Raw genomic sequence first — 24,220 nt, 5'->3', positions numbered from 1 at the left:
GGAATGGGGGGGGGAGAATCTTATTTTAATGCCAGTACAGCTAAGGACAACCTAAGCACATTTCGGTGGCATGGGGTTGCTTCAGTTGGATGTCCTAATGTAATTCTCACCTAATGCAAGAGATGGCATATTATCATTCCCCTGAAAAATGTGACAGATATTGACCTAACATTCTCTGAAATACTAAAACAACAACAGGAATAAGGAAGGGTGGAAACTTGGTGTGCATCAAAGGAATTGTTATGTGTGCTACACAGGGGACCTCAACCTTGGTTCCTCCCAGGAGACTTCATTGCTTTCCTAATTACATCAGTTTGCCTTCTTTTTTCCCTTTTATCCTTTCAGACAGCTATATAAATGGGAAAATACTGGAGAGAAAATTAGGAGCTATCTGAGAAGATTCCATCACCAAATTAGGCAATAGAACTCAATAGATGTCTCAGAAGTTTCTAGGAAAACAGGTCCAAAATAACTATATGTGGGCCACACCCTTTTTTCCATTTGGATACCAAATGCCAAGCAAAATCATATTCTGGTATCTCCTTGCTTCAGGAGATACAGATGGATTGACCTTTATACATTACGTCAGTATGGGAGATTCCTTCAAGAGAACCTCCACTAGATGTTCAATGCCAAACACACGCAGAGTATGAATGCTCCACCTCCTGCATGAAGCTTGACCAATAATTATCACTGGTGCTTGATGAGACAAATGCGGATGTCGGTAGTCACAGCCTTAGCATTGTGCAGACACAGGCTGGCTTAGCTCTGGGAATATCAAGTCTGCTTCTTGACAGAAACAGTTCATGGATTTCTGGACAGTAGCTGGCTGTGTGCACTCATAGAAGCAGCATTCATGAATGTGTGAGACCTCGGAGTCTTGCCAAAGACTAATAGAGAAAGTCCCCTGTATTAGGCAGGTCAGATCTCCAACTGGTGGTAAATGGCAGAGCCCCTTCTAGACAGCCAGAGTGTTTGCTCCATTTGCTTGGCTTCTTCTTTCCTCCTCCTCATCAAAGTTGTGGGGAAGAAGAATATAAAACCTCCCACTGTACAGGATGATACGTGGAGTTGAGATCCCAACATAGAGAATAGCAGGCTTGCATTGAGAAGCGTCGAGGCACGATGAGGTTCTTTTTCCTTGGCCTCTTTGTTTTGGTCCTCTGGGCTCCCACTTACTGGGCTGTCAGACACAACCCTAAACATCCAATTGAGGATTTGGGTTCCTCATTCTCTCTAGAGGTGTCAGCCCATCCAGTGAAAAGTCAAAGGCAGCTGACGGAGAATGAGCTAAACCTGGGAAAGAATGTGGAGGAAGGTGAGTTATGGGAAAGGTTGGGTTGGATGGTAGGATCTTTATAAGGGAGGAGCTTCAGGAAAAAAAGTTGTGTAAAAAATAATGGGGAGGTGAGATAGGTGGCCATCAAGCTATTTCAGTCTATCACATTAAATCACCATTTCTAGATAAAGCTAACTGGGAAAGCTCTACTGTTTTCTACTCCATCCATCCTTTCTGCTCCTCCCTTTCGTACTCTGGATGCAACAATCCACACTGTTCCTTGCCTACTCATCTGTTAAATCTAACAATTAAGACGGCTCTATGATATCAAATGGCAGAGTGATTCCACTTGTAACATAGGATTAGTTCTACTTGTTGCTGCCAGAGATTTTACAGAATTCCCATGACTTAAATTAAAATGTTCATATTTTCTAGTCCAACGTTAATGGCAGGTGAAAATTAGTGAAAAACTGCCTGTTAATTGCTCTTGAATAGCATAAGTATTAGGCTGAAATTTTAAACCCATTTATTTATTTATAGATTCCATTTATTATGGAATAAAATACATCAAACATTGTGATAGTTACTCCTGAGAAAACGTATATAGACTCACATTATTACTTTCCACTAGTCACATAGGTTTCATTTCTCTAATTATTAGGTTTCCTCCCCCCCTTATATTTCTCTAAGTAAAAAGGTACTGCTTTGTTATACAAAATGAAATGCAAGAAAATTGGTAACCACAAGGGAAAAAGAAACTGATGTTGAAACAATTAAGGAAAGCTATTCATGGTGTTAGAAACACACTATTCATCAGTTAAAGTACCAAGCCCTGGGCAAAGAAAGTATAAAACATTTTAAAAGAATTTAATTATTGGCAAGAAATTCTGCTGAATAGAATTTACTTGTTACTAAATAATATGCAAAGATATTGGCCAGTTCAGCATGCAGGGCACTGTTGGTTCATAGCTCTATATTATGTGGTATACGACTGCTTCTATTTTAATTTTGCAGTCAGTAAATTATAGGGATACAATCACTATTGAGCAACAACTGAGCACAGAACCAAAGAATAGTACAATTCTGGATTTGTTAATCTATTTTTTTTTTTAAAGAAAAAACGTCTGGCTTTCTTTCTACATCCACTTTCAATCAATGCCTGGCTTGGATTGTTTCTGGATCAGTCCCATCATGTGAGGACTAATTTAGTAAATAAAGTCCAGAAATTTCTGGGGATTGCTGGAAGGGTAACAACTTTTGGCCATCAAGTCCAACCTCCATTCAATTCAGGAATCAAATTTAAAGCTTCCCAGACAAATGGCTCTCTAGTCTCCACTTAACTCTATTCAGCAAAGAGGATAATTGTCTGGATAATAGATTCTATTGTCAGCAATAAAAGTCCAGGAGTAAGTTACAGGACCTTTTTAATCCAAATTATATTTCCTTCTAGATCATCCTTTCCCAAAGTGGTATTATCCTATCTGGGTAAGGATCAGATCAGAAAAAGCTCTTCTGGATATTCTTTGCAATGGCCATGTTCTTCCAAATAATCTTTCAGGACTCTTCAAGTTCTCTTGAAATTCTTGTGGTAACAGTTGTATAGGAGATTCATTATGTAAAAAGGAATTCTGAGTCTGATGGCATTTTTGAAAGATTCAGGTTTTTTTTCAGAATTTGAAGAATAGCAAGTTCCTCCAGCAATCAGCATAACTGTCCCTCCCACTCAGAAAAGCGGTCCCTGATCCAGCTCCCCATTTCTGTATCCATTTTTAGTGATATCAAACAGTTATTTCCTCTTTATTCTTACATTATGTAAAACTAAAACATGTTTTGATTAGTTTTGATTTAATATGTCTGTATCTAGGCAATTGTGCTTTTTAAACAAACCATTATTAAACTGTTATTTTTTTATTTTATTAATTTGATTTCTATAGCTGCTCACCTTAACAAATGATTCTGGGTGGCGTATATCATGAAATATAAAAACAATTGTAACTATTAAAACAGTACAAAATAAATATATATAATGCCAAGTAAAACTGTTACAATGGATGTTAAAACAGCCAGGAAATGAGGACCTTAACACACTCAGGGCCCCAGGTCCAGGCACATAACCAAGTTTTCATGGCTTTATGAAAGGCTGACAGGGTTAGGCTTATCCTGATATCTGAAGGTCAATAATCTAGAGGGCAGGGGCTATAGCAGAGGATGCACGTGTCCTGGTTCCCACCAGCTGACATTCCTTGGCTGACAGGACCTACAGCATATCCAACTTGTCTCACTGAATTGGACAGGTTGAAACAAGTGGAAGCAGAGTCTCCCTTAGGTAATCTGGCCCCAAACCATTAAGGCTTTAGAGGTGATAACCAGCACTTTGAATTGTTCCTTAAAACACACTGGCAACCAATCCAGCTCACGAAGTAGTGGTCTTTCATGTGTCAAATACTCAACACTTTTTATTACCTGTACATCCGCATTCTGGAAGTTTCCCAATGCTCATCAAGGGCAGCCCCATGTAGAGCACATTGCAGTTATCCAGACAAGAGATCATGAAGAGAAGAGGGATTGTGAGCAAAGTTATGGCTTAGTGTGATAAGTGAACCCAGTGTCAATGCCATGTAGACAAGATTCACGGGTTGGATTCCAATCACAAACCAATAATGAACAAATCATGTTTTACCAAATCATATCTTAATGCAGTGTGTCAGCCAGTATAGATACACCAACCTGCAGGCAAGATGCTGGTCTTATCTCTCAGCAAACTGAAAGTATGTGCAGCATCCAGTGGCTGCCAGCATGACAAATGTGTTTTGCTTTCCCCATAGAAGTGTGTGTGTGTGTGTCTGTGTGTGTGTGGAAAGTGTTTTTAAGATCAGCCATGTTTTCAGAAGTAAAATCAGCTTCCTGCCTCTAATGAACCAGGCAGATTGGGGGGGGGGGAAATCTGTTCCTTTCTGCATAACCAGGTTACTTTTTGTTCTGAGGCATTCAGATTAGGGATGGTGGGACATAATCCAACACATGTAGAGGGTGCCTTGTTGAGGAAGGCTATCTTAGCCACCTTAATTTTGCATAATAAAAACAACAGAGTGCAGAGGGTATATTAAAAGAAAGAAAGAAAAAAACCCTTAATGAAATCACTTTTTCCTGCTTCTTTTTCTAGAGCTCCCCAGGTCTGCTGCCACTAAAGTGAAATCTCCTGATGGAGAAAAGGAGCTGCCTCTGAGAAGTAGGAAGCTTTCCATCCCGAAGAATACTGCCTTAAAGAGAAAGGTGCCAATTCACCTCCATCAAGATGACCAAACATGGAAAAAAGGAGACAGAGTTGGGAAGAAAATGCTGGGTGTTAAGAAAACAGAGAGCAGGACCTTGCACGCTATATCAGAAGCTGTTGGTCTGGAGACCAACAGCAGCCTCACCCAAGCAAGAAGCAGATACGAGCCAGAAGGTATGAGTGAAATACAAGCTGTTAAGAAAAAAAAAATCAGCCTCTCAGTTAACCTATTTTCAGCTTGACCTCCTAATTTTAAGATATAAGCAGACTTATTAGAGCAATAAACCCATCAGAATTTAATGGGATTCACTTCTGAGTAGTTAATGCTAAAGACCACCATCCCCATTATCTTTAAAGGAGTTCATTTATTATTTAAGGTAATGAATTTAGAGAGGCAGTTTGGTGTGGTGATTAAGGCACCACGCTAGAGACTGGGGGACTGTAAGTTCTAGTCCTGCCTCAGACACAACGCTAGTTGGGAGACTTTGGACCAGTAAGTCTCTTTCAGCCCTAGGAAGCAGGCAAAAGTGAACTACTCCCAAAATCTTTCCAAGAAAAATGCAAGGACTATTCAGGCAGTTGCCAGGAGTCACTCACACACACTCACATCCTGAAATATGATTCCTTATGTTCTCACGGATTTGGAACATCAAAAGATTGCATTTTGTGGTCACCTACTTTGAATGGCTCTTAATGTTTATAATTAAGACGCTGCTGGTTTTCTAATCTGCTTTAATTATTGTGCTTGAATACAAAATCAAAGACTTTTGGTTCTTTGGGCTCAATTAGTTGGAAAAGGGGAAATGATTTCATATATCTAGACTTGCCAGTTGCCTGGCAAGTGGGCAGCTATGTAACTGGAACAAACTAACAAATAAATAAATAAATGAGAGAGGCTTGTTTGTACATGAATCAGAAATAAATTCAACACAGAACAATCACAGCAATGTGATGGGTGATTGTTGCTACTGTCTAGTTTCTAATAAGAATTTTGCAAGTATGTTTTCTATGAAAAAAACCACCCACCCAGCTTTTCCTTGGAAGAGCAATTTCCTTGTGGCTGATAGTAAACTGGCAAAGATCCAGCACATTTCTCTCTCTCTCTCTCTCTCTCTCTCTCTCTCTCTCTATATATATATATATATATATATATATATATATATATATATTAAAATCAATAAATAGTCAAACACCAAGAGAATAAAATTATAAAAATGTTAAAATTTTATTTACTAGACCTAGCTTTCGTCAAGAGCTCTTGACATCATCAGGGTGTAAACGGCAGTCGTTGGGAGGGCTTATATGCAGCCTCCAATCATTTGCGCTCGGCTCTTGGATCGTGTCATGGGTCCCAGCTGTGTGCGTTGTAATCCAAGTGTGTGTCCTGCATCGGGGTGTAGTTCTTTCTCACTCCTTCTACGTGTGCTGTTACGTGTGTCTTTCTCGCTAGTTCTGAAATTAGCTGGGGTATTTCCCCTTTCCTTGCAGTTAGTGGATGTTTCACTAGTTTCCCGTTCGTAATTCTGTCTGTTACGGGCGGCAGATATATATTTCTCCAAAGAATTTAAGATGGCATACATACCTCACTTCCTGCCATTCTTTTTCCATAGCAAACCTGTTGGGTTAGTAAATTGAACAACAGCAACTGGCTCAGTTGAGTGGGGCTTGGAACCTCATTTTCCCTCCATAGCCCCTTTGGGCCCACTAGATCAGTATTAACCTCAGCAACTTTCAGATGTGTGGATTTCATCTCCCAGAATGTCCCCACAAATGCTGGCTGGAAAATTCTGGGAACTGAACTCCACACATCTTAAATATGCCGAGACTGAGAAACGCTGCTCTAAGTGCACATGGCCAATTATTCATTTGCAAAGATGTCTTGATTTTAATAGATGGCTCGGCCTGCATCTTCCAGAAATAATTGCTGTGTACATAATAATTGGTTAGAATTCGTATCTATTAGCCTCTCCCATTTTGGTAGTGGTTAAAACAGCCCAATTAAATCCAAATTCTTTGGACAACAAGCTGGAAATAATCTCTGCAGATCACAGAAATTTATCAGTATATGAAGCAGCAGCTCTAGGACTTCAGGGACTATTTAGAGTGGCTGAGTGGAAGATTGAACTGAGGAAAATCATCTGAGCAGCTTTCATTGGAACTCTTCAAGAGCTATGCTGGATTCTTAGAGGAGAATGCCTACTTAATTACACTCTATGTCCATGTTGAACAAGGATGACAGTATTTAATTAGTTCTGAGATAATTCATTAAGGGATGGCCGGCTCAGGAATTCTGGGAGTTGAAGTCCACGAGTCATAAAAGAGCCAAGGTTGCCTACCCCTGGTATAGGTTATACCTTGCTCAATAGTAGCAATTGTAAGAGGGATCTTGGAGTCCTAGTGGATAATCACTTAAATACGAGCCAACAGTGTGCTGCAGCTGCCAAAAAAGCCAACACGGTGCTAGGCTGCATTAACAGAGGGATAGAATCGAGATCATGTGAAATATTAATACCACTTTACAATGCCTTGGTAAGGCGACACTTGGAATACTGCATCCAGTTTTGGTCACCACGATGTAAAAAAGATGTTGTGACTCTAGAAAGAGTGCAGAGAAGAGCAACAAAGATGATTAGGGGACTGGAGGCTAAAACATATAAGGAACGGTTGCTAGAATTGGTATGTCTAGTTTATGAAGAGAAGGATGAGGGGTGACATGATAGCAGCCTTCCAATATCTCAGGGGTTGCCACAAATAAGAGGGAGTCAAACTATTCTCCAATGCACCTGAAGGCAGGACAAGAAGCAACAGATGGAAACTAATCAAAGAAAGAAGCAACCTAGAACTAAGGAAAAATTTCCTGACAGTTAGAATAATTAACCAGTGGAACAACCTGCCTCCAGAAGTTGTGAATGCTCCAACAATGGAAGTTTTTAAGAAAAGACTAGACCAGTGATGGTGAATCTTTTAGAGACTGAGTGCCCAAAAACTGGCCCCACCCCTGCTTCACCCCCTGCCCCGCCCCTGCTCTGCACCCCCATCTTCTGCCCCACCTGCCCACAGAACCTCTCACTGCCTCCAGGGCCCGCCGCAGATCGCCCAGGCAGCCCAGCACCGCTATGGCGGCCACACCCTCTGTCCGCGCCCTGCAGCATCAACTGCATGATGGGGTGTGAGGGCAGAGTCTTGTCTACGCTGCCTGGCTGCCATGTCCTTGGCTGCGCTGCTCCGTGTGGGCCACGCTCGAGGGCGACTCTCCTTCAGGGGGGCTGCTGGAGAGGAGGGGGTCACAGGGGGAGGCAAGGCTGGGGCAACGGAATGTGTGCCTACAGAGAGGGCTTCGAGTGCCGCCTCTGGCACCCGTGCCAAAGGTTCGCCACCACTGGACTAGACAGCCATTTGTCTGAAATGGTATAGGGTTTCCTGCCTGAGCAGGGGGTTGGACTAGATGATCTCCTAGGCCCCTTCCAACTTTTTGTATTATTATTATTATTGTTGTTGTTGTTATTTGGTTCCAAAATATTGCAGTCTGACTCTGCTTTTCAATGTGCATTTCCTTTTCTTCAGGTTTGATTTTGAATCATGCCACAACAGCACCAGTGCAGGGGAACATTGCCATCCATAGGAAAAAGGCAAGAAAAGGAAATGCTCGCAAATATAGGACTATGGCTCAGATGGAAACAGGACAAGCTCTAGACCCTCAGCATAGAAATGAAAGCTGGATACCCTCTTTTTCTGTCTATAAACGTGTCATTCGCATAAAAGAAAGAAGTGACCCTGTATTTCTGGACAGAAATGTCACCTGGGTATTGTTGCAAAAGCAGAACCGTTCCACACCAAGAAATATCAGTAGGTCACCAACAGGAAAAGTCCGTGGCACTTTCAAGGAAAATGACAACTGCACAGTGATGTGGGAGGAATGTGGCCTTTGCACTAGGAACAGCACTCATGCACTCAGAGAGAAAGAGGCTAGGCTTCTCTACAAGCATGGCAGCCCACCCCCAAAAGGGAAATTGCAGGGAACGCCCTCTGCAAATGTCAGTGTAAGGCTTCCTGGAGAAAAGCAGAGAACATTCCAGAAAATTGGCGAAAAGAGGACTGGCATTCAGGCAGAGCTGGCAAAAGGATCGGTTACTCTGTGCAGCCAGGCCGAAGACAGAAAGGATTCCACAACTTCCTTACAAAATGCTAGTCAGCCCCTTCTGCAGAAAAAGCTCAGTTTGACTCTTAGGGAGGCTAGTGGAATATCACCAGGAAAAAGACCCAGCAGCCAGCTGAGGAATGTCAGCTGGGCAGCAGAAAACAAGGCCCAGAGCCCTTTTCACAGGAATGCAAGCTGGTCATTGCCCAGCCAAGAACTGCTGTCTCCCCATAGAAATGTCAACCAGGCCCTGACCAGAACTGAGGATGGCTTTCAAAGCAAGAATAGTGTCCAGGTTCAGCTGGGGAATACCACCCAATCAAAAACTAGGAGAGGACAAAATTTACCTCATAAAAATGTCTCCCAAAGAAGGACAGGCTCACCAAAACAGCAGCCTGTAAAGCCCAAAGAAAGGAAGAAGTCCACCATGCCTTCTCTGCCTCCTACTTGCTTGCTGTCTGAACATGCCATAGCCTGTGGGAATGCCCACTTGAAATATGTGCCCAAACTAACTGATTCTGTTCTGAAAACCCTCTACCTGGCAGGTGAATCTCTGAATCATCCAGGCATCCAATTTCTACTGCTGAATTTTGTTCTAAGTCAGTGGTTCTCAACCTTTTTAATGCTGCAACCCTCAACCGGTCGTAAGTCGAGGACTACTCAACCGGTCGTAAGTCGAGGACTACTCAACTGGTGCAGCACCGTTTGCAGAATGGGACTTTTGGCAGGTTCAGCAGGGCAGAGACAGCCTGGACAATTTCTATTGGCTTTTGAAAGCCAATAGAATTAGACTCTATTCAAGAGAGTCTATTCTATTGGCTTTCAAAAGCCAATAGAATAAAAGGGAGTAGCACAGCTAAGGAAAAGGGGGAAAAAATGGCGGACTGCGTTGTTTGGTGACCCCCGTGAAATGGTCGTTCGGCCCCAAATGGGGTCCCGACCCACAGGTTGAGAACCACTGTTCTAAGTGCTGTGCTGGAAGGAGTCACATATTTAAGCCTGGTTGTGCCAAGTTATAAAGTTTTATGCAAAGTGGGTTCAGCATATTGTGGGTACTAGCCACTGTGTTTTAGAGAACCATGAGGTCAGTGTTTTAGAGATATTTCCTTACCTAAAAGAGAAACAGAATGACCCTCTGTAGGCAAAAAAATCAAGGAGAGTAGGAGTGACTTTTGACTTCCTGTCAGCTTCCTCATTGAGTTTCCTTATGAGAAGCTGGCAGGGAGCATCGGGTTAAAGGTTAAAATAGTGTTGTCTCTTGAATTTTGACTCTAAAGAAAAAGAAAAGAAAGGTGGACGAATCCTGAGTAAAATAATTTTTCTCCCAGGAGAAGGTGGCAATTTTCTTACTATTATGAGGTTTTTTTGGGGGGGGGGGAGCAGTGTCACAATTGATTGAACTTGTCAGGTGAGAGAATGGGGTTTAAGGAATGGGCCAAATCAAGCATCAGGCAGTTGGTATCAGGCACATCCTGTTCCCAGTGCAGTGCTGTGATTGGCAGATATTTTTCCTGCTGGCTGGTGACAGGGTGAAGATGGTGGGCAGCAAAGCCAGAAGACCCAACCAATCACTTTGCCAGCCATGCACTGCATGAACCTAATCAGGGTAGAAGCAGAAAAGAGATCAACTGTGGAGGCAACTCATTTAGTGCCAGTAGAGGTCAAGGATGAGTGAATAGCACCTTCTGCTTAGCCTAGGAAAAAGCTGAAGATTGTTCTTGTGGGTTGCTGCATGTGAGTTTGATGATTAAAAAAAAAAACACCCTCTCCTGTGCAACTCCTACACATTCACCCTCTTTTGGAATCAAATACTGGCTGACTGTAACATGTAGTTCAAGAATTCAAACAGTCTCTAATTAAGACAGTAACCTTTTAACATTTCCCTTCCCCCCCCCCCAGAGAATGAAATCAACAATATCCCAGCTGGAGTTTTCTTGGGATTACCTAATCTGGAATGGTTGGATCTCAGCAAGAACAAGCTGAAATCAGCTGGCTTGCACCCAGAAGCCTTCAAGGTAATTGGAGAGGAAGGGCTATTTGAAAGGCAAGGGGAAAATGCCAGGGAGGAGTGAATTTAAGGGTTCTTGTATCAAGCATAGGAACCCCATATGAAGATACGCTATGGGGAAAGTGAAGCAGAAGCCATAGCCAATGGGTAGGGAACAGTTGTAGATAAATAAAATGTGGCAATTTTGCCAGACTGTCTTTCTCTCTGCTATTCCCTGCCATCTCATATCTCCTTGTCTCACTTGCTATGATATCTCTTCAAGCTGTGTGAAATTAGCTCTGCACGAAGTGAGACTGAAGGTGCAGGCAATGCAGCACTTAGCCAGAGATTGATTTATTTATGTATTCGATTTATATAGCTACCTATCTCAGACATATGACTCTGCATGGCTAACCGAGAATAAAGACAAGACAAGCATAGAAAAACAGTAACTAACAAATATAGAAGCTGATATAAAACCAAGAACATAGTCAACATAACCAAGAGATGGACTCAGCCACCCACCTTGGGCCCCAGGCTCAGCAACAAAAGGAGGTTTTTAGTGGGTTACATTACAAAAGACCAGCAAGCTCAGGCCAAGTCTAATCTTTGGGGCAGTGATGTTCCAGAGAGCGAGCACCACAACAGAAAAGGCTGTTGTCTGGGGACGCACCAAGTGACACTCCCTAACAGACAGGTTCTGGAACATGCCTCTCTTACTGGATCTCGTGAGACAGGTAGATACAACTCCCCTCTTGTGGGAAAAGATGGGCCACAAATAATCCAGTCCCATGACCCAGTTTCCTGCTCCATGTTTACATTCAGAGCACGTCTACTGAATCTTATCTTGCCTATTTACAATACGGCAATAATATTTGAATGTTTATTAATTACTTCTCTTCTGCTATTGTTATCAATACTCTTTCTTCCTACGCAGAACCTCACCAAACTGAAGCGTCTGAATCTGGATGGGAACCAGCTCACTTTAATCCCAGCCTTGCCAAGTTCATTACATGAACTTAAACTGAATGACAATAATTTAGCAGGACTTCAGAGACGGAGCTTCACAGGTATGAGACCTCTCACAAACTGCCTTTTCCTAGGATAGCAAAAACAGCAAAAAGTCTTGGGACATGGACAAATTCTGCATGCAATCAGGGGCTTTCATTTCAAAATGCTAGAGCTTTTATTAGCCAGAGAGGTTAGTGTACTAATCCACTTCTCTGAGAGATTTGTGTGATGCTGCCATGTCCTAGACGTAATAATGTTTCTTTTTCTCCAGAAGAACACTGCGCTAAAAAATTAGAGATTACAATGGTGTGTTCATATATTTTGCTAAAGGTATGTCCCTTAAAATTGCTCAATTCCTTCACCTCTAGGTTATAAAAAGGAGTGCAGGGACACATATAGTCCCATGGAACATGTACCCACTTAGGTATTACACCATGCTTTTTAACCATGTTGACAAATCCATGATTTGATTGAATTAATACAAGACACTAATTCATAAATCACCATTTACAAACCATAAGTAATGGCTAGATTTACACATTAAGTAAGCCACATTAAGGAAATTAGATTATGAATTAGCTTCATGTGGGGATCTAACCAGCATCTAGTTTCAAACTCTGGTTGTTGTTGATTTTGAGTTTTTGAAGTATAAAGAAATGCAGAAGTAGTGATCCATCCTACCATCCATCGATCCATTTTCTAGATGTATTTGAACTACCACCAACAGAGCTCCTAGTTACGTTAGAGATGTGGTAGGGGACAAATGACAACATTGGTATGACAGTATCATCACACAGTTGCTACAAATTGCATCAGGCTTTGGGAACAAGTGCACAATGGTGATCTTCATAAATTTTTGTAGATGCTGCTATTTGATGATACGTTGTGTAGTTCAATGCACCTGGAGGGTAGGACGTTGGGGAAGATCACTGTTCTGCTGTTTTACACATTACGCAACACATGTGCTACCAAGATGTAGACAGTAGAACAATTATATAATAGGACTTATACATGAACTCATTTTGCTAACAGCATCCACGTGTCTAAATATCTGAAACCGCTGAACAGTCAAATAGACAAAAGCAGTGAAAAGAATGCCATTGACTTGGGCAGGCACAGAAAAGATATTTCCTCAACTGAAAATTTAGCCAGAATAAGGACATATCTTGTGTTCTGTACATATTTATTTATTTCATTTCTTTGTTATTATGGTCCACATCTTACCTTTCCTGCAGGAGTTTAGTGCAGTGCACAGGGATCCTCTTCAAACCTCACATTATCTTCACAACTCCAAATCTGGGAGGTACAATATGTTAGATTCATAGACAGTGACTTGAAGTTGGGTCCTCGTGGCCCTAGTCCAATGCCTTGATCACAACATCATGTTGTCTTTTTAATACAACAAAGACATTAAAGCGTACCCTTTCATCCAAGCAGTGTTAAGCAGAGGTTTCCAGTCAATCCCAGAATTAAGAGAGCATTTGTTGTTCTACTTTTTTTTCTCTCCTATGACCTCCCATGTTGGATGTGCAGCTTGCTTTCCAAGCAGCTTATTTACCAGTTGATAAACAGTATGTAAACAGGAAGCTGACACAGACATTGGACCTACTGCAAGCAAATTCTGTTATGTTTGCACTTAACAGAGGCCCTTTGTTTCTATTTTATCTCTGAGGATAAAGTATGGTCTATTCTAATAGTTCTTATTTCATATTTCCTTCTGGAAATTGGGCTTATGTACATAACAAGATTGTCGTTTGTGTTACTTAAATTTTTTTTTTTCATTTCTTCCTTAAAACTGCCAGGTCCTCTGTTACAAAATTGGAAATTACCAAGAGCAGGAATGTAAGCTTTTCCTTTTTAACCCTTTTCTAAAGGGTTTTCCCGTGGTGGGTTAAGTAACAATTGAGCAGTTTCCCCCCCCCCCTTTGCCAGCTTTCTGTAGGTTACATAGAAGATGATACACATAAGAGTAGGGCTATGAAGAGTTATAGGCCATCAAGTTCAACCCTTGGATCAGTGTAGGAACTTAAAATTAAAGCATCACTAATAAATGGCTTCTAGCTTCCATTTAAACACATGTGAAGGAGAATTTATTATGTCTGAGTATTTTGTCCCAGTGCTGAACTGCTATTGTTTCCCTTTCAAAATCTGCCTCCCTATAACTTCAATCTATTATCCCATGTCTGGAAAGATGGAGAATAAGACTTGACATTCTTCAATTTGAAGTCTTCTAAGGCATTTACAGACCTATCATTTCCTCTCTGAGTTCTTTCTTCTACAATAAGGGAGAAAGATGCCAATTATAAAATCTACTTCAAATTGAGTATCTCAAGGGTGTTTTTTCAAAAGGCAACTGGATGGACTATGTTTTTTTCCTTGAGGATGTTTCACTTCTCATCCAAAGAGCTTCATCAGTCAGAACTGATGAAAAAAAACAGTCCAGTTGCCTTTTGAAAAAGCACTCTTGAAACAACCATGATCTGGATGACTGAGAATCACCATAGACCTTCAAGTTGAGCACATCTCTCTGAGACTTCATAAGCACATCCAATCTATTTTCTTGACAGCAATACTGAAGTGATTTGCCACAGCCTGCTTCCAACAGGCCATAGGTTAAATTGGAAAGTGCTTTTTGCACTTTCCAATTTAACCTACGGCTCAAAACCTTTCTGGCTGTGTCTTATAGTAATCTGGTCTGACTCTACTAAGCTTTTCAAAATCAGCCAAAGCTGCCTAGGTGTTACCATTTAGCTCAGTGTTTCTCAACCTTGACAATTTTAAGGCATGTGGACTTCAACTCCCAGAATTCCACAGCCAGCAATGCTGGCTGTGGAATTCTGGGAGTTGAAGTCCACATGCCTTAAAATTGTCAAGGTTGAGAAACACTGATTTATACCATATCCTATTTATCACTGCAATTGCAGCACTGAGTCAACCTGAGCAGCATTTTGTAAAACATATATTAGGAGTTGTTTCCCACTTGATCTGTGCATTTTCAAAAAAGTGGTTCTACCTAGTTCTGAGAGGCATTCATTGCCTCTGTCTCTTTCTTCCACAGGCCTCTTCAAACTGTTCACCTTGGAGCTAGAAGGAAACCAGCTGCATGATGGCAACGTTTCCCCTACTGCTTTCACGCCCCTGGGCAAGCTTATCTACCTGCGACTAGACCGGAACCATTTTCGGACTATCCCATCAGGTTTGCCTGCATCTCTACTGGTGAGCAGAACATCTTTAATTTAGATCAGAATGTAACTCCTGAAACAGACTTCCCCAAGCTGGTATGCTTCCAGTTATGCAGAACTGCAATCTCCATTGTACAGATTGGAGGTGATGGGAGTAGTAGCCCAACAGCTGTAACTGATATACTGCCAAATCTTGGTTTGGAAAATATTGACTACCTAGCCCAGGCTTTAAAACAGAATCTGGAAGATCAGTGGTTCATCATGTCGGCTCTGAAGAGCTGAAGGTGGTTATTCAGGAGATTTTTGGTAATTCTAACTGGGAAACTGCCAGGGCACAACTTCATACCCCTCTGTTTGAAAAACTACCCAAATCTGATTTAAAGAAAGAGCAATAAGAGGATAAAGCAAGGAGAGGACTTTAGGTTGCCATCTGCATTCCTATCTGTATATTACTTTGAGCTCCCTTCAGAAATAGATCAATGGTCAGCCTCATTTAATCTGTCTCCCTCTGTGCTTGATACCTTGCAAGGTGAGGGGGGTGCTCTCTATGGATTTGACCTAAATGGCATATCTATGTCAGCTAGTGAGACAGAGCAGATTGGGAACCAGGATAGGAGAGGCAAAGGGAAGGTGATGGCTGAGGTGCTTCTGGTTGTGTCTGGAATCTTCTCATCTACTTCCAGGAGCTGCATCTAGATTCCAATCGCGTTGAGGAGGTGACTGAGGGTGTCCTCAACAGAACTCTGAATCTCACTGTGCTGGTTCTGAGCAACAATAAGCTGCAAGAGGATCGCATTGCTCCACGTGCCTGGATTGACCTCCTGTGAGTAACACAGCATTTCCATTCCTAGGGACAGAGCTAAAACTCACTACCTTTGAACTAGGATTGCCACTCCACTGGCAAATGTGATGATAATCAGAAATTCAAGACTGCCTGTTCTTTTTCTTTGAACCTCCATGCACTAGCAGACAAAAGTAACTTCTATGAATTTCTGCCTGTTCTACAGCTATTAAAGACGTAGGTGTCCTGCCAGGAAAAGAACAGCTAATGCAAACACTTCTTGTGTTAACAATTGTCAAGATCCACCAGGAAACTTTTCCACATAAGAATGACTCAGTTTCTTGCAAATAACATGACAAAGGAGGTGTTGCATCATTGGTTTGAGGAGGAGGATTAAGGAAGGGGGATGACAAAAGCAGCGTTGCACCACTTGCTTGCACTCCTTTTCTGTATGCGTTATGACACTGCATGCATGTATAAAAGTGGCAGAGCTTGTGTGACGCAGATTTTTTCATTTTGACAAAAGGCCATTTGGATAAAAGCTTTGGGTTCTGCAGAGGCAGAACAAATATTTGTGAAAATGAGGCTTGCTAGCAATCCCCCCTTTTTTTCTGGAAAGATATGGGGGGGGGGAGCTTATTACTTCAAGAGTAGGAACAATTCAGAATAGGACATTGACCGAGTGATATTCTTGGTACTCTCTTCTGGTTTAACTGGAGGGAATGTGGCTCAGCTCCTAATGCTGGACGAAATGCATAAATATATCTACTTTGAGATCAGCAGAAGTCGAGATGTGACGGGCTGCCTTCTGAAGGATGGAGCCGTGATGGAAAAGTTAGCAGTGTGCAAATGCCCAATTTAAACTCACTGCCTCTCAAAAGAATCACAGGAAAAAAAACCCTACATTTTTCTGAGTTGTCAATTAGAATGAAAAATTATACCAGGTTAATAACATGACATAAAACACAGTATGAAATAACATCATAACATAGCATATTGCAACAGCAGTATTTCGTTGTGTTATGCTATGTTACGTCCTGTTATCTTATGTCAGTGGTGGCGAACCTATGGCATGGGTGCCAGAGGCGGCACTCGGAGCCCTCTCTGTGGACACACGCATCATCTCTCCAGCTCCGCCTCCTCCCACGGCCCCCTCCTCACCAGCAGCCCTTCTGGAGGAGAGTTGTCCCTGGGCGCGGCCCACTTGAAGCAGCACAACCAAGGACATGGTAGCCAGGCAGTGGGGATAAGACTCTGCCCTTGCGCCCCATCATGTGCAGATGCTGCGGGGCATGGGTGGAGGGCGTGGCCACTATGGCACTGCTGGGCTGTCTGGGTGATCTGTGGCGGGCGGTGGAGGTGGTGAGTGGCCCAGTGGGCAGGGCGGAGCAGGGACAGGGGTGGTGGGTGGTTTTGGGACACTCGGTCTCTCAAAGGTTCGCCATCACTGCCTTATGTTTAAGCTATTGTCATAGATGTGAGCCCTAGTTGCCACATAGGTATGTTACGGCCCTTCTCTCTTGTTACACTGAGTAAAATGGGGTGGGTTTCTTTGATCTGATAGCTCTGTCCAATGCAGTCTGATCTTACACAGCAATGTTTTTTGTGGCTCATATGTTTTAATTTAATTTTAATTTAACATTTCATTTAATATATAAGCTGCCTAACTCTGGGTGGCATACAATATTCAAAATTTAAAATACAGTATTCCACAGAATACAGAAAGGATGTCTGGCAAACACACACATCTCTCATCATACCAACAAGGCACCCCAGAGAGGTCTGCCACCCACTGCAGTCTGGGAAAAGAGTTGGGTCTTAAGGAAGGACTCATCTAAATAAGATTAGGGAGGGCGATGTGAGTGTATGAAGGGATGTCATTCCAGAGGGTAGGCGGTTTCAATGGAGAAGGCCTGCTTTAGGCATCCAATCAGGAGGCATTGCTTAGTTGATGGGCCCCAGAGCATGCAGGATCTGCCAGATCGTATAGGATGGCTAGCAGCTATGGAAGACAGGTGAACTCTGAAGAAACCAGACCTTCTACCATGAAGGGCTTTATAGGTGATGGCCAGCACCTTAAATCTCACCCTGAAGCCTACCAGGGCCCAGTGCAGCTCTTAGACAGAGTTGTTACATGGGGATACAGAGGCATAACAACCCCTCCCTCCCATTGCCACTTCTGGACCAGCTGTGGTTTCTGAGAGGTTTTCAGGGCAATCCCATGTAAATAATTACAACAATCCAAAAGCGAGATGATTAAAACATGTTGTTCTACAAAAACAAAAATGAAAATCTATATTGTAGCACACATCACCAAGATGTGTGTGTTTTGGCAATGCTTGGGGGTGTGTGCGTGTGTTCTCTGATACAGTTTTTGTGCCAGCAGCCTCCCTTAGCTCATTTGACCACATGGTCCTGTCAGAAAGCATACTTAAAGTTATTTCACTCTGCCTTGATTTTGTAAAGCATCACCACATGGCCAGATTTGATTGCTTGCATTTTGATGTCACATCATCAGCCCAGAGCAGGCCAGGACTGCTAATGGAAGAAGTCTTATTTTTGTAAAAAATAATAATAAATATTTTATTTATTTCCTTTACACAGAAAGCTGTATACTGCATATTGCAACCCAGCTGCAGATCAGCTACAAAGAGACAATAAACAGCATTCAAGAAAAGCAAGTGAGAGGGTTTAGCTCAAGGGTTTATATAAACATTCACATCCACTGTTTTTTTTTTTTTTAACCACTAAAATGTTTGTAGACATCAAATCTGCATAGCCCTGCTTTGTCTCGACTGAGTGTAGAACTGTTCCTTGGCTAGGATTCTACTGATAGTTTATTTTAAAGTAGCAAAAAGTCCATTATAGTGATGGAGCAGTCTGCCTTTAGAAAGGATGTTATGCTGCAATGATTGTGGAAAAGAGCTTTTGCAATGCATCTCTGTAAACTCTAATGGCACTACCAGATGTGGCTCCAAATCCACTTGGGAAACTAACTGACACCCCCCCCACACACACACTGATTAGTGAAAGGAAACGTTGGGTGTTTTCCATAGCCTCAGGTCCTGGCCAAGATGCAAGGACAGAGTTTGGTTTCTGTTCTTTCCTTTTTATTTTGCCCCTTTGAGAATGAGTAAAATGTCATACGTACTGCATAGAAAAAAAGCAAACCCATCCCTAAGACAGATTTAAAAAGATCTTGTTCTCTGCATCTGAGAGCGCCAATGTCCCTTCAGCCTTACTTCTAGGGCACAGTTCCATCTTGAGCTCTTCGTCTCAGTCGTAGAATGTGACCAAATATCTGGATATGGATTTTATCTCCAGAAAAAGTGAAAAGTGATAACTGTGGTCTGCAATCCTGATGAACACTTGTGTTTCTTTCACTTCCAGGAAACTGGAGGTGCTAGATTTGTCTCACAACCATTTAGTACACGTGCCCTCATTTCTGCCTCGACATTTGAAACAGCTGACTTTGCATCACAACCGCATTGAACGTGTCCCTGGCTACGTTTTTGCCCATATGAAGCCTGGCCTGGAATTCCTGCATCTCTCCCACAATGTGCTGCGGGATGACGGTGTCCATGCCGTCTCCTTCTTAGGGCTCTACCATTCACTTGCCGAACTGCTCTTGGACAACAATCGGTTCGAGGCCATCCCACATGGCATCATCAACTTAAAGGGCTTGCAGGTTCTACGGCTGAGCCACAACCGCATCCGGTAAAGGGATTCTGTTCTGCTCTTGGTTGCCTTTGAGGAAGGGTAATCTGAGTACTGCAGGAAGAACACTTGTCTTGCATGTCTACCCTACCAGTAGAAGCAGCTCTTTGACAAAGACAAAACTGGGTTTGATCCCATGTTCCGGGACCGTATGCCTCAATACTCTTTATTAGCCAAGGGCTTAGGTGTCAAACTCTCTTCAACCATAATGCTCATGCTGCTTGGCTGAGGGAGGCCCAGAATCCTAAAGCAGAGGTTCTTAAACTGGAGATTAATTAACCTGGGGGTAATTACAAGATTCTTAAACAAGGGGGTAATTTGGGCATATTCTGGGGATATGTAATTGGTTGTTTATGAGTCAGGAATCTGATTTGGGGCTGGAGCTGCCAAGATGTTGCTGTAAAACAAGAATCCTTTTTTGTAGGAGAAATTACATTACTGGAGACTGGGAAAAGAGGCTATTGGAAAGGCACCATCTATGTTGTTAAGCATGTTTGGTTAACTCTTCCCCTGAATACAAAAAGAAATAGGTGGTGGAAAAGAATGAAAAAGTGAAGGGGGCTATACAGCTCTCAGCTGGCCATCTCTGTTTTATGCTCCTTCCCATATTCCCAAATGGTGAGGAATCCCAGATTGACTCTTACCAAGTTCACTTTTCTGTAGGAAAGAATGCTGGTGATTGGTCATTTCTGCTTCATGTCAATTTATTTATGAATGCATGCAGTAAGCGAGTAGTATACAAGTTACTTTTGAAGCAGCATCAGTCTCCTCAAAATCTTAAGTGATACTCAAGCAATTCCAAGCCTGTATTATACCTACAAAGCATAAGCAGAACAGCTCTTGTTAAACTCTTCCAGACAGCAAACTCAGTTTAGATGCAGGAAATGTGCTCATTCTTTCTTACTTAGCAAGAGATCCCAAGGAAAAGAGATGAAGTTATTATGGTGGACTTCCTAATTCTTTGTTGCAATAGAACCTTGCTTGCCTCTCTGTTGGTATCCGGGTGGGTCACAGTGGAAATAGAAGTTTGAACATTCCTACTTTGACCTAATCCAGGAAGAGTTAAGGGGAGCCTTATACAGAAAAAACTCTCAAAAGTAGCATCTTATGGAAGAGTAGATTCTCAGCAGCTGTACCTTGTTCTAAGATGACTCATGAGCCAGGAAATGTCAGCCAGTCCAGTCTCACTAACTTGTGATTAAGGGGCCTTAGCTAAGCCATTCAGTCCTCCAATTTTTAATAGGGTTTTAACCTTGCTCCACATTAAAGGACTACTGAGATAAGTAGTTACAGAAAGTACTGCAAAACTCTCAATAAGTCCTTTTTATATACTTTATGTGTTCTTATTCTTTCTTTCTGGCAGACATGTGCCCCTGAACTCACTCTGTGACACAAGAGTGTCAGAAGACTCGAACATTGTGTCTGTGCGCTTGGAGCATAATTTGATTGATCGCCGCCGCATCCCTCCCACAGCCTTCTCCTGTATCAAAGCCTATCCCAGTGTGATACTGAGACCACAACAGAATGAAGACGATTATTGAGCCATATGGGGAATTAGACCAAAAGCAGCCACAAATTTACTATGGGAGGAAAGGGTCTTACCCTGAAGGCAGGTGGTGACTAGAGAAGAAGTCTCTGCTGTTCAGGATTATCATCTTACTAAAATAATAAGAAAAGATGAGCCTACCTACATCCCCTCTTCTCTATAGTTAATTTCACATGCCTCCCATCCCTTGTACCCCATTTTTTAAATCCACATTATGGGCAGCCTTTTCTTGTGACTTGGGAATATCACTTTTTTTTAAAGAAATACATTATTTGCAAACATATATAAAAGACCAGACAAGTATCCAGGTTCTGCAGATCTTTTTCTTTATGTTTATAATGAAACAGACAGACATCAGTAATAAAATAATAAACAATAATAAAGGACACCAAGAAAAGAACATTTGAGATCCATAAGATGGATGGGTAGACAAAAAGTAACCTATTAGAAAATAAATTGATAATAATCACATTAAAATATGGAGATAAGATGTTAATAAGACGATCTACAGTTGATAGATGCACCAAGACTCTTCAATGCTAATTTCTCAGAGAATGCAATTTGCCACATTTTAAAATACCTTTGATTCAAAGAAAGATGTATGCACAGTTTAACAAGAATACATTTGACAGGTAACGGAAGAAATTGAGCTAATGTCTTGTTATTGCAGTCGTTTATGTGTCCTGAGATTTATAGAAGATAAACTTACAAGAGGAATAATTTTCCAAGGTGGTTTAATTGTTTTCCCACTTTCTTTTAAGACAACATATATAGTTAAACCTATTGCCCTTTCTAGTAACTATTTGATCACACTACCCTCCAGAACAGTCTAAAAAAAGTTTAGATTAATACCCAGTAGACCATCCATTTAATTTAGCAATCTTCGGATTAATTGCTCAAAATGTGTTGGAACCAGAAAGCTGCTGCCGTTGGCCCTATCTGGTGCCTAATGCATTGCTCACCCTGCCATCTCTTAGTTGGCAATCCACAGAAGAGCTCAGTTGTGCAATCATTCTGGCCCCAGTGCTTCTAGGTACTGATCCTCACTCACCATGTGGCCTCTTGGCTGTAGCTCATTTTTTGCAAGCTATCGTGCCACATGTGTGATCACCCGTGCTGCCTCTTGCTCTCCAGCTGCAACTCAAATTCTCCTTTTTCTTCTTCTTCTTTTTTGTATACTTACGTCCCTTTGGGGGCCCCCAAATTAACATTTAATAGACATTTGGTTTCAGTGGACATCTCTCCCCCCACCCCACCCCATTAGTACATTACATCAAGGGCTTAGTATAATGTAATTTGAATGGGAGTAATATAATCTGTGAATTGTTTTTTATGGCCAATTCTTGATGAATCATCAAAACAGATTAGAAGAGACTTTCATGCTCTAAAGAATTCCAAGCTGATTCATCAAGTTCAGTTCCCAAATCTCTTTTCGTACTTTTTGCAAACTTTCAAGGCAGCCTGTCGTATTTGATATAAGAGGCCTGCACGCCAAATGTTCCCTTGATTTGAAGTGGTGGCTATGGACCACTCAGACAGAGTCTATTTTGCTGACTGCATTCCAATAGCAGTTTGCACAAGAATTTGTTTTGATTTGTCATTTGTAGGCTGCTGAATTTTTTTTAAAAAAAGGATTAAATCTCTGTTGTTTATCCATTTTCATTTCACCCCAAACTCATTTGTCAGAAGCTCCAGATTCTATAGTCTTATCCACTCAATTATACCTACCTACCTACCTACCTACCTACCTACCTACCTACCTACCTACCTACCTACCTACCTACATATACATACATATAAGGCCAGGTAATTGAATTCACTTTTTATTTTCTCCATGCAAAAAGGTTCTTGTTATTAAATGCTTGGTTTCTGCTTTACTGGCTTAGTACTAGAACATATTTAATTGAAATAATATGTACAACTGTTGTTACTGTTCAAATAGACTGGCCGTTGCAATTAAATGCCTTTCAAAGTTATCGGACAATTTTGCTCATCCAGAGGTAACAGGATGCAAGTCATGATCTAACATCCTCAGTTTGCAAATATTAAATTAATTTGAAATTCTGGTTGGGGAAAGCTGAGGTAGACCATATTAGACTCCATAAAATGTTTTATGGGAAATTAATGAAGTATGTGCATGTGTATATTCAAATGTCCAGGTACACCTTGTCTTGAAAGATAAAAGCTGCTTGGAAGTCAATGGTTTGGTTTAATTTAATTTCTGATGTTAGCAACATTCCCACAAGGCATTTTTGCTCAAAACAGCAATCATTTTGAATAATTCTCCATATGATGTCATGTTCATCCACAATATAATAGATGTTACATTTTTTTCTGTATTTCTTCACTGAAATTCAAGCTCTTCCTCTAGTTCTCTCTCTCCCTCTCTCTCCCTCCCTCCCTCCCTCCCTCCCTCCTTCCCTCCCCCCTCTCATGGCTTCAATTTGTAAAATAAGAAAACCCACCCCAATAAAAGTTTAACTAAAATATATGCCTAACTGGGTTTATTTTATCTATGTCTTTTACACAGTTCTATGCCACCCTAAGACCAATTTGCTGGTGTGTTTCTGAGGCTAGAAACCAGGAGACTGAGAATTCTAGTCCCACCTTAGGCACAAAGCCAGCTGGCTGGGTGACCTTGTGCCAGTCACTCTTTCTCAGCCTCAGCCCTAGGAAGAAAGCAACGGCAAACCACTTCTGAAAAACCTTGCCAAGAAAACTGCAGGGACCAACTCAAAGGCAGAATGGCAATAATTTAAAAAGCCATCTTAGTTACTGGCTAAGGGTTTCACCCACTGCATATTTTTTTTTATTGTTACAGATGATCCTCGACTTATGACTACAGTTGAGCCCAAAATTTCTGATGCTAACCAAGACAGTTGTTTTGCCCCCATTTTATGACCTTTCTTTCCATAGCTGTTAAGTGAACTACTGCAATTCTTAAGTTGGCAACATGGTTGTTAAGTGAATCTGGCTTTCCTGTTGACTTTGCTTGTCAGAATCACATGACTCTAGGACACGGCAACCACCATAAATATGAGCCAGTTTCCACGTGTCTGAATTTTATTCATGTGACCGTAGGAATGCTGCAAAGGTTGTAAGTGGGAAAAACAGGCATGAGTCACTTTTTTTCAGTGCCGTTGTTTAGCACGGTCACTAAATGAATGGTTGTTAGTCAAGGACAACCTGTACTGCATTTGGAGAATGCAGGGGCCATTTTCAAGTGCGGCTGGTCATTGACTGTTTCTGCTTCTCCTGCCATTCTCTTGCAACGTTTATGGAGGTGGGGCTCACTTGTTCTCCTG

At 41.7% G+C, this 24,220-nt stretch overlaps 1 protein-coding gene across 2 annotated transcripts in view; it reads left to right on the top strand.

Moving 5' to 3' along the window:
- Positions 1-23,293, top strand: part of LOC120301454 (extracellular matrix protein 2-like) — a 44,296-nt gene extending 21,003 nt beyond the window's left edge. Inside the window, exons 3-10 of one of the 2 annotated variants that reach the window (XM_039328747.1) lie at positions 4,443-4,727; positions 8,118-9,236; positions 10,591-10,706; positions 11,616-11,748; positions 14,748-14,905; positions 15,555-15,694; positions 19,043-19,369; positions 20,733-23,293. In XM_039328747.1, coding sequence (XP_039184681.1) covers positions 4,443-4,727; positions 8,118-9,236; positions 10,591-10,706; positions 11,616-11,748; positions 14,748-14,905; positions 15,555-15,694; positions 19,043-19,369; positions 20,733-20,910 — 2,456 coding nt within the window. In that variant the 3' untranslated portion in view covers positions 20,911-23,293. Of the gene's footprint in view, positions 1-4,442; positions 4,728-8,117; positions 9,237-10,590; positions 10,707-11,615; positions 11,749-14,747; positions 14,906-15,554; positions 15,695-18,256; positions 18,334-19,042; positions 19,370-20,732 lie in introns of those variants that run through there. The other variant, XM_039328748.1, reaches the window with a different exon arrangement.
- The last annotated feature ends 927 nt before the right edge of the window (positions 23,294-24,220 follow it).

Source organism: Crotalus tigris, unplaced genomic scaffold (genome assembly GCF_016545835.1).
Source record: "Crotalus tigris isolate CLP2741 ecotype Arizona unplaced genomic scaffold, ASM1654583v1 scf7180000024383.4638030, whole genome shotgun sequence".
Classification (NCBI taxonomy): Eukaryota; Metazoa; Chordata; class Lepidosauria; order Squamata; family Viperidae; genus Crotalus; species Crotalus tigris.
This window is presented reverse-complemented; position numbering and strand designations above follow the sequence as displayed.